This window comes from Fusarium odoratissimum, assembly GCF_000260195.1.
Source record: "Fusarium odoratissimum NRRL 54006 unplaced genomic scaffold supercont1.28, whole genome shotgun sequence".
Lineage (NCBI taxonomy): Eukaryota > Fungi > Ascomycota > Sordariomycetes > Hypocreales > Nectriaceae > Fusarium > Fusarium odoratissimum.
The window spans coordinates 333,033-344,992 of NW_022158712.1; the positions used below are offsets into that span (position 1 = coordinate 333,033).

Sequence of the window (11,960 nt, forward strand, 5' to 3'; positions counted from 1 at the left end):
TATCTTTTTCAGTAAAAGAAGGCATTCTGAATTGATTGGCGTTAGTTTGAAATTAATTGGAATTAAATTGGTAGAGTTGTGACTGTTTAAAGTATATATAAATTGGGTGGCTGGGTTAAAAGTGAGGTGGCCGGTCTGTGGGGGTGGCCAGTCTTTGGGTGACGGACGTTAATCAGTGCATGTTAAGAAACAAAGCGGATACTATTCACGTACTCTTCTTCATAGGGTTGCACTCGCTGTAGGTCTGAGCAGCGGCCGAAGCAAAAAGACCCGCAAGGGCGATCTTGGACCACGCGGAATAATACATGGTGGGGAAAGTAAGAAAAATTGGATTAATATTAAAAAAGAACGAGTGAAAGTCGTAGCAGGTCGCAACAAAAGAACGAGTGACTTTATAAAACGAATGCGACGTTGGCCTACCACGAGTCAAAAAGCGAAAATGAACATAAAGATGCGCAAGCAAACTTTAGGTAAGTGGGAGAGAATGGCAGGCTGTGGTGGGTATATAAAAAGCGACAGTGTTATCTTGCTGCGCCTGACAAACTTTTTTTCAGCTAGCCTGGAGCCCATGAGTGTTGGTTCGAACCCAGTTTCCGTTACTGATAAGGCAATCGAAAGGGGGGGAGATGAAGATTGACCCGGTAATACTGGGTACCGTTGCGTAACGCAATCCTTGCTGGTGGAGAACGGGTGCTCTGACGCGTAATTAACCGGTGGGTAGCTCGTCACTGTCTATGGGGAACACTTCAGCTGATTCCTTGAAGATCGGATGAGTTGAGCCGTGATATCGGCATGTCTAAACCATACAGCTGAATTGATTTGATGGAATCGAGACGCATCATTGACTTTTTTCGCCCTGACGATCCCAGTGGACTCTGCTCATTTTAGTCAGGCACGGAATGAATCCTCCTGTCAGCTCGTAAGTAAGGTTTGTTTCGGGTAGAATTGTGACCCTGAGCAAGGGGCAAGCATGGATGATGATCTCGCGAGGTTGTTCTTTTATTGCAACACGGTAAATACCACTTTGAAGCTTTTTGCGAAGTAGCCTTGTTGGAGTAGTGCGAGATTTACGTCGCACAGATCGAGTGCGACACATGGCTTCGGGTACCTTCGATCAATGTCCGAGAGCCCGAGACTTGGTGTGTCCTTGCAGTAAAAATAGCTGACGCTAAACCTAACTGTGCCAAGGCCGCTGAGTCAGTTGGTGTAGGGTAATGTTCTAGAAATCACGATGGTAAGGAAGCGATATTGAACTTACAACGTGTAGGGAGTAATACTGCGATAAAACCATTATTAATAGTTTAAATTCATCTCTTCTTATTTCTATATAGCACCGCACCATGATGAGTATTAGAGATCGCCACCATTTCCTGACATTCCGCGTCTAGTATTTATTTATCTTTCTGTTTTCCATGTAGAGATGACAAGTTGAGCCTACCACAATCTGCAGCTACCTTCCTTACCAGTGATCACGTTAATATTCTCAACAAGAGATAAAACACATTATTACCTGTATAGTAAAATATCGAAGTCGGTCTCTTTTTCTATCTGCTCGAAGAAGCACTAAGCCACAACCCCAGCTCGACCCCAACACGCGCTCCCTGATCGATCATGCTGAGATGACCAGCCTTATCGATAACAATAACCTCGCTGGCCTTCAACGCGTTCCCCAATCTGTGCGCGACCTCCACTGGGAGCCACTTATCATCAGCGCCCCAGATGATCTTGATTGGCAGCTTCGGCCCAACCTCTCCATATCTCGCCTCCACTTCCTCCGTGGACCTGGAGTTGGCTTGGCACAATTCACGAATGAAGCCTCGTTTTCCACTTTCTCGCAGCCAAGGCTCTTTGAGCATCTGCATTGTCTCCTTTGGTAATTCGTAGTATGCTGCGTCGCTGATGTAACTTTCTAGTATGCCCTCAAAGGCTGTGTCGGGGAGCTGTTCAAAAAGCTCGGGGTTTTCAGCGATGACTTTGAAGAGGGGTTGACCGAATGGTCCGATCGCGACAACGTCGATGAGACAGAGGCTTGCATATGACAAGTCGTGGAGGAGATAGCCTCGTAAACTGACGAGACCGGCATTATCGTGGGCGATGACATGAGCCTTCTCATGCGTCCAGTCTGCTTGCCAGGACTTGAAGAGCGCAGCAAACACTTCTGCTTGTCGCGCGAGGTTACTGTCATACTCTTCAATTGCGCTTGAGCTGGCTTTTGCTGGATCCAACTTTTTCTCTGCAGGTGTGTCGCCGAAACCAGGTCTATCGAAGAGATAGACGTGGAATTGACGTGACAGTGAGAGGGCAAAAGGTACCCAGACGCGAGATGACCACGGAGTTCCATGGATAAATATGAGTGGAGGGGATTTGGGATCACCCAATGAGCCCCATTTCACATCATAGCTGTGCGTTGAGGTTTGGTAGTGAAAGCTTTGAGTTAAAGCTGTAGGGTCGTTGTGTGATGAGGTCATTGTGAGATCTGAGGTGAGTTTGAGTTTCGAGGTGTCAATGATGCGAAGGGGGACGTGACACTGATTGAAGAAGATTGGAAGAAAAGATGAAGAAGAGTTGGTATTTGTCAAGCTGCCTTATTTATACACAGCTGGTGGCCAATTTGATGCATAATATGATGACATTTCAATGAAATGGAGGGTGAGATAAGTGAGATGACGCGCCCGCGCCTTTATTTTGACGACTCGCTACAGGCACCGAAACCTGCCTCAAGAAGCTCCAAGATGAACACTCCGTCAAAGAGAAGCGAGAATGAGGCGAATTGACCTTGGGCGACTATTGGGCTTGTGTATAATGATAGTGGCTAATTTTTGTTAACAATATCATGCCATTCGAGTAAGTAGGAGGCACTTTTATTAGGCCTTCTCAGCTTCTGCCTCCAGACTCACGCCCGCCAGTCGCAGCTCAACAAATGGCGACGTCTTGGAGAAGTATCGCTTTGTGCCCTGAAGTTGCCAAGACCAACACGCTGCGCCAAACAACTCCATGTCCGCCACGTACGTTCCAGGAACAGTATCCTCTTCGCTGTCGTCATCGCACTCGGCTTCAATCTCAATCCAGATGCGCTTCACCTCTTGGGCATGTCTTTGTGACATTGCAGCGACTCGTTGCGCAGCCTCATATAAACCAATCTTCTCCGTACGTACCAGCACGGCTAGTAGATTATTTGTATTCTCCAAAAACGTCTCTTTCTCATATGAGAAAATCTCATTCAGTAATGAGCTAATCTTTTCGCAATGCTGCTGCATCTAACGGATTCGTGGAATAGCGTTGTGCTCCTCAGAGAGAAAAGTACCCATGGCCATCTCGACGAAGAGAACGGTATAGACCATTCCAGAATTCCGCAATTTATGGCCTGCGTATTCTTCGACGGTCATATCTTTGGCTTCACTGTAGATCAGGGCATGAGACTTGCCAAAGTCCTTCATGGAAGCGCATGACTTGGCCAGCCATACCTCGAAGCGCTTCTCGTCGATCCGTCGACCGCGCAAATGCATACGCGCCGAAAGCTCGTGGGTAGCTCCCAGAAGGTACGGGTGTGTCTCCAAGTCCGATATGATCTCGCAGCACTCTTCATATGCGTGAGGATTCTCCATTATACGTGCAGTACATACGATCCCGTCTGCCAGCCTCTGCGGTGTATCGCGCAGCTTCTGGAGATCCCTAGCCAGACGTTGTCCCGACGGAGTCGCCTGGATAGCCTTGAGAATAGCAGCGCTATCGAAGATGTCGTCATTGACAAATTGAACCGTCATGAAGCCTGTGGCGAGAAAGATTCCTTCATCATCGGCGTTTGGGTAGAGATAGGTGCACATGGACGCTGTCCCGTTCACGATGCCCTTGATGAGCTTCTCAGCGCCCAGTTGCTCAAGATGCGGGTACAGCCATTGCCGAACTTTCTCAACGACCCAGTCTGCTCTCGGATGTACTTTGTGCGGAGATGGTGGGTGATATAATCGTGTTAACGGAATCAAAGCCTGATAACCATCAGACGGGGGTCTTAAAAGCCCGCCATGCCCGTGATGCTCCCTCGTCGTTAGCCATTCAACGGTTGCCATGCTTGGGTATGGTAGTGACTTGAGAAGCTGAGCTGGATCGTCTCGATGGAGGAATAGCTGGTCTCTTTATACTGCATTAGAGAGAGGGTTCTGAGACATCAATCTAAGACATCTAGATAACCGACTTGCAGTCGCAAGGCATTACATCATGTGATAGAAAGGGTAGCATTCTATCACTTATAAATGCCAAGATGTATCACCAACCTTTCACATCATTTCACAGTCTGAAGGCTCAGTACAGCATTCGATCCGGCGTAACGTCTGACAAGCAGATTCACCGACAGTATGGCGTGCATTAGCTGTGCCGCGATACGATACGTGGAGTCTTTCATGGCCTCCCGATAAGGGCGATGAGGCCAATAGGTCGATCTTGCAGTGAAAGAGGGCTTCCTCAACACCTTCTGCTTCCTCCTCGCCCTTCTGTATAAGATGTCCTTCTGCGGCACAGGACGAGACGCCGCTTGACACCCACTCGTAAAGGCTACAGTACCCTCTGGGAGACAAAATATATCCGACGCGGATAATCATATTCACCTTAGTGCTGTCAGCAGGCGCAGGGAATCAGAAATACCCCAAAAAAATTAAATTCTTGAAACAAAATGGTAATACTCAAACAAGAATTCCCGGCTTACTCCAAGGTAGTAGAATAGCACCTTGAAGCGTAAGGGTGAGATGGGCAGATGAGCCAATCAACGAAAGACCCCACGCCCTTATTTTGACGGCTCATCCCAGCTGCTTCAGTCAAGCACTTGAAGTTACAGCGATTGGTGCTCGCGCTCACTCTCTTTAGCTACATTTACGAGTAACTCTGTATGATAAGAACAAAGAGAATTGTTTATGTCTGACAAATCGGGAAAACGTGATGAGTTTAAGCTCTTTCGGTCGGCAGTCTTGGCAATTCTGGGTGCGATTGATGTAACCCGCGCCCTTCAATTGACACTAAGGATAAGTATCCTCGTAGCCACCAAACTCCCTCTCCTCCTAAATCTTTCCACACATCATCAGGTCACAAAAGGGCGCATGGTATTGCAGCCTCGTTAGACACTGAGGTACCTGGCTGCGACAACATTATGTCGACGACTACAGCCGTTCAGCTAGAAGCCTACGGCAACGGCACAACCTATGAACCCAACACCCTCTCAACTCTCCGCCCAACAAGAGCCGGTCTCGCTGAAAATGCCTCACTGAGCAATCACGAGTCTGATGACCCAGCACTTGAAGCTTCGCGCATCGCTGATAGCACTGTCCCCGATGGCGGTTACGGATGGGTCGTAATCGGTGCCTGCGCCGTTGTTGCATGGTGGGTTATCGGACTCAGCTACGTCTGGGGCGTGTACCAAAATGCCCTCGTTGAGCGAAACGTCGGATCTCCTCTGGCCTTGTCCTTCTGTGGCTCGTTGTCGCCGGCTTTGATGGCGACCGTTGGAGTCATCGTGTCGAGAATGCTACGAACGTTCGGGACACGCAAACTCAGCTCCGCCGGAATCATTCTCATGGCCCTTTCTCTCATCGGCGCAAGCTTCGTCACAGATCATCTTGTCGGATTGATCTTTCTTCCTGGCATTCCCCTTGGTCTCGGTATGGCTGGCTGCTTCATGTCTTTCTCCCTCGCTCCGGCGCAGTACTTTATGAAGAAGAGGGGACTAGCGAATGGCATAGTCTATGCAGGTGGTGGTTTTGGAGGTGCGATTATGAGCATTGCGACCAACTCCCTCATTGAGAAGCACAGTGTTGAATGGGCCTTTCGCATCACCGGCATCTTGATCGCTGTTTCGGGACTTCCAGCGGCGCTTCTGATCAAAGAGAGGGTACCTTTGGCAAAGACCGGAATCGTTGACTGGAGACTCTTTCGACAGCTCAACTTTGCTATTCTCTTCTTTGCCGCTGGCATCGGCATCTTCCCTCTTCTCGTCCCCCCTTATTTCCTTCCCCTCTACTCTCGATCTATGGGCCTGAGTACAAACACTGGTGCTGGACTTGTTGCAGGCTTCAGTTTTGCATCTGCTGTAGGACGAATCATGAGTGGATATCTCTGTGATAAATTCGGGCCATTGAATACCCTTGCGGCCTTCTTCCTTGGAAATGCGCTCACCATGCTTGCCCTCTGGCCTGCATCGACGACACTTGCGCCATTGGCTGTTTTCGCAGTGCTCAATGGTTTGATGAATGGTGGATTCTTTTCTTCCATGCCAACTGTTGTCGGCAACGTCTTCGGATCTGCCAGAGTATCAACAGCTATGGGTATGGTGATTGTTGGCTGGGTGGCTGGTTATCTTTTTGTAAGTTCACGCGCCACTCGCCTTGATTGATGCGTCTAACAATTGCAGGGATCTCCCATTGCTGGTTTCCTTCTCCAAGCACATGGAGGTGCAGATGAGGGGCTGGGTGCATATAGACCTGCCATGTTCTACGCTGGCTCGATGTCAGCCATTGCTACTGTTCTGACTGTTATCCTACGGTTGAGGATCAACAAGAAATTAATGGCAAAGGTCTAGCCTGTCACTCAAAAGAGGATTACATAAGATCAAGGATAGATTGAGGAGAAAGCCCTAAGCTTACTGCAAAAGGTCTGTAATTATCAGGATATGTCTAAAGATTAAATAGACAAGAGTATGTCACCAGTGTAATATGTTGTATTTCTCAACTCTCGAAGCCAAAAAGGTAGCTTGCTCTAATATACCCCGGGGATATAAAACTTTACTACATGCATTAACTTATTTCTTCTCTTTCTTCTTGTTGGCAATACAAGTTGGGCATCGGTCATTGGTCGTTGTGTACTCCACCGAAGTCGGGTAATGAACCCCGGTACAGCGACCATCCTTTTTGTAGCCCTCACACATTATGGTAGGTTGGAAAGTTGTGTTAAGAACGTAAAAGCAGACGTGGCACTTTGTCACGTCTCGTTTGGTGGTGCACATCTTGAGTGAGGAGTATTATACGACGTAAAAGCTACAATATTAGACTGTAATATTCCTGGGAAGGGGATACTTTTTGAAGTTTAGGGCAAAGCATTTAGAGTTCTGGAGATGTAATTTATAGCCCCCATTTGTTGGTGAATCGTTGAGGAACACTGTTAGAACAGAGATACAATCATTACCTGATGTATTCTTATTAGGCTTCAATGTGCTGCTTATGCAGTCCCTCGATGTTCGTCGAGATCTCGGTTATCATCACGAATTACATTCATCTTATCACAGTTCTAATCAAATCCAAACCTCTAAGCGTTACACTTCAAATGAGATTATGTTAGTGAATCACGACATCAATTTAGCTACCTGCCAGCATCTGCTGATTTATTCACTTCCATGTCTCTTGCCCTCGCAAGGCAGCTAACTACCGAGATGAGCCACCAGGCTCACAAATAATACATTTGTCTTTCTTCTTCCGTTCAATGCAATGACTGCATTCATGAAACCTGTCAGCTGTCAATTGATGTTTTACCCCAAGACAAGCGGCGCGCCCCTTTCTAGATATCTCTGGCATGGTCGAAGGACATGCATTGTTCTAGAGATCTCGCCATCACAGGCTTTGCAGATCAACACTGTACCCGGAATGATACACATCCTTGAGGTGGATTTTGAGCTTGGGTTGATAATGGGTTAGACAACGGAATATTGGGGAACTGATAGCACGGGAAAAGGGAGGCTCTTGGTGGTGCGCCCCCTTTAAATAGCCTGCTCGTCCCATCAGTCGTGCGGCGATGAAAATCTGAGGTAATTCTTTCTGCAAAACTGTGAACTGCACCTTTAGACATTGATCCAACTCTCCCGTGCTGGAGAGCCAGTTGTTCTACGCAGAAGTAGCGTTCTAAGCATTCTGCATGGGCTAATCACGACCGAAAGACTCTCGAGGCGGCTCAGATTATATGCTGCATGCCTGCAACACCTGGAACTATCTTTAATGGTGTTAATCGGAGACCTGTTACATTACAACACGGCGAATTTCATATAAATAATGCAGATGTGGGGTAATGACGGTATTTATTTTGCTAGCTGAAAGCTCAGGCGCAGTATCCTGCCCCTCAATTCGACTCGCCAACCTGGCCCCTTTCAGTTCTTACCATTCTCCTTGCATTTAGGGCAGTGAGTCTTTAGTAGCCACTTGAAGCTTTGTGGGTAACTCGTCCCGCTACAGCCTTTCCCTTCCTTATAGTTCTCGCATTGCTTAGGCACGGCGTGTCTCCTTAATTTTATGGTAGCATGTCCCGCACTTCTTGATCTCGACGTTGACTGTGCACATATTTGCGGTCGGAAAGGTTGTATAGTGGAGTGTGTAGTAGTGTGAGTGTTGGTTTGCTTGGAAGTTGATGTGCTGGGAGACTGAGGAGACCAGAGTGCTAGGCCTGGTTCTATTTAAGTACTCAAACCGTCTCGCCAATGACCTTGTGAATGTGTGAGAATGCTGCTTAGACATGGCAAATCACCAACTATCTCAATGCAATGAATCGGTTATCCTGCGCCAAGGCGAATAGCACAGGCATTCAATAGAGGAAATTATACGTTACCATTCACAGCAAGGAACGAGGCGATAATCACAGCCCCAGAGATCTGTGAGTCGTCCCAGGCTACTTTGTGAATAAGTGCAGCATCTGAAGTGTAGTTCATGTTTGTTACTCAGAGAAGGACTACAACCCGTCACGCTGACCCTTTTACAGCTATTCAGGGCCTATAAGCTCTGGAGTTCTATGTCTTTATTACACAGAGCTAAACATCTCTGCTTAGGAATATATATAATTAAGTCATATGGCTAGAAGCTTGCTTAGGCGCTTATCCCACTTAGTGATGCATTATGTTATCCTTGGGAGAACTATCTTTCTGAAGTAATAATACAGCTGTAGTTCTTGAACTTCAATTTGTTGCCTGACCTAAGTTACTACATAACACCAAGGTTTCACCCAACCAGTCCTTGCCATCTTGGTTCAAGCTGCAGTTGCAGCATAAGGCTTAGGCTTTGTGCATTCCGGGCAGGCATCAGTATCCCTCGTTGTCTCAACTTTGATTTCTGACTTCTCCCCGCTGCATTTTCCTTCCTTGGCCAGGCCGTCGCATTTTGCCTGAGATCGCTCTGCGTCAAGCTCGTACCCGCATTTCTTGCACTTAGCGATTGTCTTTGTCCATTGACACATCTTGATGGTGTTACTTTGTGTTTGCGCTTATTTTAGTAGTTTTGCATTATGTTGGGTTTGAAGTTTAGTATGTGTTCGCTCTAATTTATACCCTGAATGTATTGTGAATGTACACTAACTCATGGACGTGATTGAGGTTGACTTGCAGAGGCTCTGTCTGTTCACGTCGTTTCAATGGAGCGAATAAAGAAGCAAGGCACTTCATGGATACATCTTTCACAGCTCATTCAAACTTGCGGAGCAACAATGCAAGATTCAGATAGTGTTCTAAATTAAATCCTCTTGACCTTGAATATATGTCGTGGCTCAGTCCTGTATCCTGCTACCTTTCTCCTCTTCTGACTTATGCTGCAGGCTGATCTGCCTCAGGCGGTGGGCATTTCGAACAATTCTCCCTGTCAACATATTTGATATCTGTGACCCGCTCCTTCTTCACTCCCTTGCATGGACGACCATTTAGGACATCGTTGCAATTTATCTTTGGACTTTCTGCATCAATCTCGTGGCGGCACAACTCGCACTTGGTAATCCTGTTTTCGAAATGACACATTGTGAATGGTGAAAGCAATCGCTTGTGGAGAGGCTCAATAGATGTTGATTTGTTGATATTGTTCTTTTTGTTTTGGTGGAGTGAAGCTAGTTGGGCTGAGGTCCCAATCTCCCTGTCCAATACTCGACCTTATATCTACACTACAGTCAACTGTATACACATTCAGAGGTGCAAGGGAGCTGAATCAAGACTTCCGAGTGGCCTGTGAATCTACCACCGGGATAGTAATCCTTAGTTCACAGCGAGAGTGGTAGCTACTCAGTGCGCATGATGAGACGCAATAATGTACAAGGCTCGAAGAGCTTCCCCTGATTGACTGTGCGATTAATGTCTCATTGTCATTTGTTTGAACCCGACTTCACCAGTGAGACGCTGGGTAGCTCAGTGAGAATACAGCTGAATGCACAATTCCTTTTGCTTTCACTTCGTGCACGATCTTTGACTTAAGCTCCCTTCTAAATGTGAAATGAGGATGCGTGAGGATGCGTAATTTACACGGAAATCTCTTATATTGTCGTTGATCTCCGAACTTCCTTTGCAGCCCAAAACGAGTAGCTAGAGGCTATGTATCCTTACTACTTCCCGTGGGCTGTTTCTGCATTTAACACTCGTATTGTGCATTTACATACTCTCCATCAATACTAGCTGCGGCTGTTGTTTCACCTTCCTGTTTTGCTTGCATTATCCCCTCCGAATAATTGCATCATAATTACCGGGGGGCGAGATAGTCTACCCCGCTCCGACTTATCTTCCTCAACCTTTCACCCGGCCTCAATTTCGTTTGATCCAGTGCATCTCGGCATAAAAGAAGTATTTAACTACAATTGTGCTCTGAAGACGAGTACTGTCCAACCAATTTGAAGATGCCCCAATCACAGCTTGGCATCAAGGCGCTTCGGGCAAAGTTCCCGGCTCTTCAGCAGGACCAAGTCTTTCTCGACAACGCGGGTGGAAGCCAAATTCTAGGAGCCGCAGCTGACTCGTGTGTTACACTATGATTGTGGAGATTTCTCTGTTCTGACTGCGATTCCAGGATCCGAGATTACCTCATTACCTCGAATGTGCAGATGGGCGCGTCGTATGGCGTAGGCAGGCTCTCAGCGGCAAAAGTGGACAAAGGCTACGAGGCAGCTGCACGATACATCAATGCACTGCCTGATGAAATTGGTACACGAAACCTTCGCACGGTTGTTACAGGACACTCAACTTACAGAGAGTCCAGTTTACGGCGCGTCGTCAACTCAACTGCTGCGCAACCTCGCACTGGCCCTTACCTTTGCTCAAGGTGACGAGGTAATCGTATCAACCCTCGACCACGAGGCAAACATCGCGCCATGGCTAGACCTAGCTGAGCGACAAGGACTTACAGTCAAGTGGTGGACTCCAGAAGGACAAGGCAACAATCCGAAGCTGACAGTCGAGAGCTTAAAGCCGCTCTTATCCGGCAGGACGAGATTTATCGCCTTGACTCATTGTACCAACCTTCTCGGATCAATCCACGACATCAAGGCCATCGCTGCGGCTGCTCATGAGTACCCGAATGTTTTTGTTTGTGTCGATGGAGTAGCTTACGCGCCTCACCGACCCATCGACGTCAAGGATCTAGGCGTTGACTTCTATTGTCTCTCATGGTACAAAGTCTTTGGCCCTCATATTGCAATGCTCTACGGCAGTCGTGAGGCTCAGAAACAGCTTCGTCCCCTGGGCCACTACTTCAACCCCGCAGAAAGTCTGTCCGACAAGGCTGGATTCTCTGCTGGAAGCTATGAGTTGATAGCGAGTATATCTGTCGTGGTTGACCATCTTCTTGCTGAAAGCTGGGATAAGAGTATCCAGCAAGAGACGGAAATTCAGAAATTACTCCTCGACTACTTGACCAAACGAGATGACGCAACGATTTACGGAGAACCGAGTTCGGACCCCAGCAAGCGTTTACCTATTGTCAGCTTCACTATCGACGGCTGGAACTCTCGCAGTGTCTTAGCAGCTATTGAAGCAAACTCGAATCTGGGGTTGAAGCATGGTCACTTTTACTCTCATCGTTTGGTGAAAGAGGTTCTAGATCTTGATACAACTGACGGAGTTGTTCGAGTAAGCATGGCCCATTATAACACTTGTAAGTCCTGCGAGAGATTTGGTGCTGCACTGCTGACTCCTGTTAGGCGAGGAGATTCAGACTGTTATAGATACCTTACAGAACATTATTGTCAAGCGATGA

General features: G+C 47.4%; 7 protein-coding genes across 7 annotated transcripts in view; 2 read left to right on the plus strand and 5 right to left on the minus strand.

Annotated features, from left to right (window-relative positions):
* FOIG_12758 (murein transglycosylase) overlaps positions 1–307 on the minus strand; it is a gene marked incomplete at both ends in the record, with an annotated part of 2,196 nt that extends 1,889 nt beyond the window's left edge. The window contains one exon of the mRNA XM_031213695.1: positions 214–307. Coding sequence (XP_031056653.1) covers positions 214–307 — 94 coding nt within the window. The remainder of the gene's footprint in view (positions 1–213) is intronic.
* A 1,237-nt stretch (positions 308–1,544) lies between these two features.
* On the minus strand, positions 1,545–2,468 carry FOIG_12759 (uncharacterized protein; the record flags this gene model as incomplete). The annotated part of the gene is made up of 1 exon (XM_031213696.1): positions 1,545–2,468. One exon carries the CDS (start codon positions 2,466–2,468, stop codon positions 1,545–1,547), a length of 924 nt encoding a protein of 307 aa, XP_031056654.1.
* Positions 2,469–2,864: 396 nt separating this feature from the next.
* FOIG_12760 (uncharacterized protein) lies at positions 2,865–4,067 on the minus strand (the record flags this gene model as incomplete). The annotated part of the gene is made up of 2 exons (XM_031213697.1): positions 2,865–3,163; positions 3,263–4,067. The coding sequence occupies 2 exons, from the start codon at positions 4,065–4,067 to the stop codon at positions 2,865–2,867; spliced, it is 1,104 nt and encodes a 367-aa protein (XP_031056655.1).
* A 1,070-nt stretch (positions 4,068–5,137) lies between these two features.
* On the plus strand, positions 5,138–6,562 carry FOIG_12761 (uncharacterized protein; the record flags this gene model as incomplete). Its single annotated transcript, XM_031213698.1, has 2 exons — positions 5,138–6,346; positions 6,395–6,562. 2 exons carry the CDS (start codon positions 5,138–5,140, stop codon positions 6,560–6,562), a joined length of 1,377 nt encoding a protein of 458 aa, XP_031056656.1.
* A 2,423-nt stretch (positions 6,563–8,985) lies between these two features.
* FOIG_12762 (uncharacterized protein) lies at positions 8,986–9,192 on the minus strand (the record flags this gene model as incomplete). Its single annotated transcript, XM_031213699.1, has 1 exon — positions 8,986–9,192. One exon carries the CDS (start codon positions 9,190–9,192, stop codon positions 8,986–8,988), a length of 207 nt encoding a protein of 68 aa, XP_031056657.1.
* Positions 9,193–9,535: 343 nt separating this feature from the next.
* Positions 9,536–9,742, minus strand: FOIG_12763 (uncharacterized protein; the record flags this gene model as incomplete). Its single annotated transcript, XM_031213700.1, has 1 exon — positions 9,536–9,742. One exon carries the CDS (start codon positions 9,740–9,742, stop codon positions 9,536–9,538), a length of 207 nt encoding a protein of 68 aa, XP_031056658.1.
* Positions 9,743–10,605: 863 nt separating this feature from the next.
* Positions 10,606–11,960, plus strand: FOIG_12764 (uncharacterized protein; the record flags this gene model as incomplete). Its single annotated transcript, XM_031213701.1, has 4 exons — positions 10,606–10,724; positions 10,776–10,909; positions 10,965–11,858; positions 11,905–11,960. 4 exons carry the CDS (start codon positions 10,606–10,608, stop codon positions 11,958–11,960), a joined length of 1,203 nt encoding a protein of 400 aa, XP_031056659.1.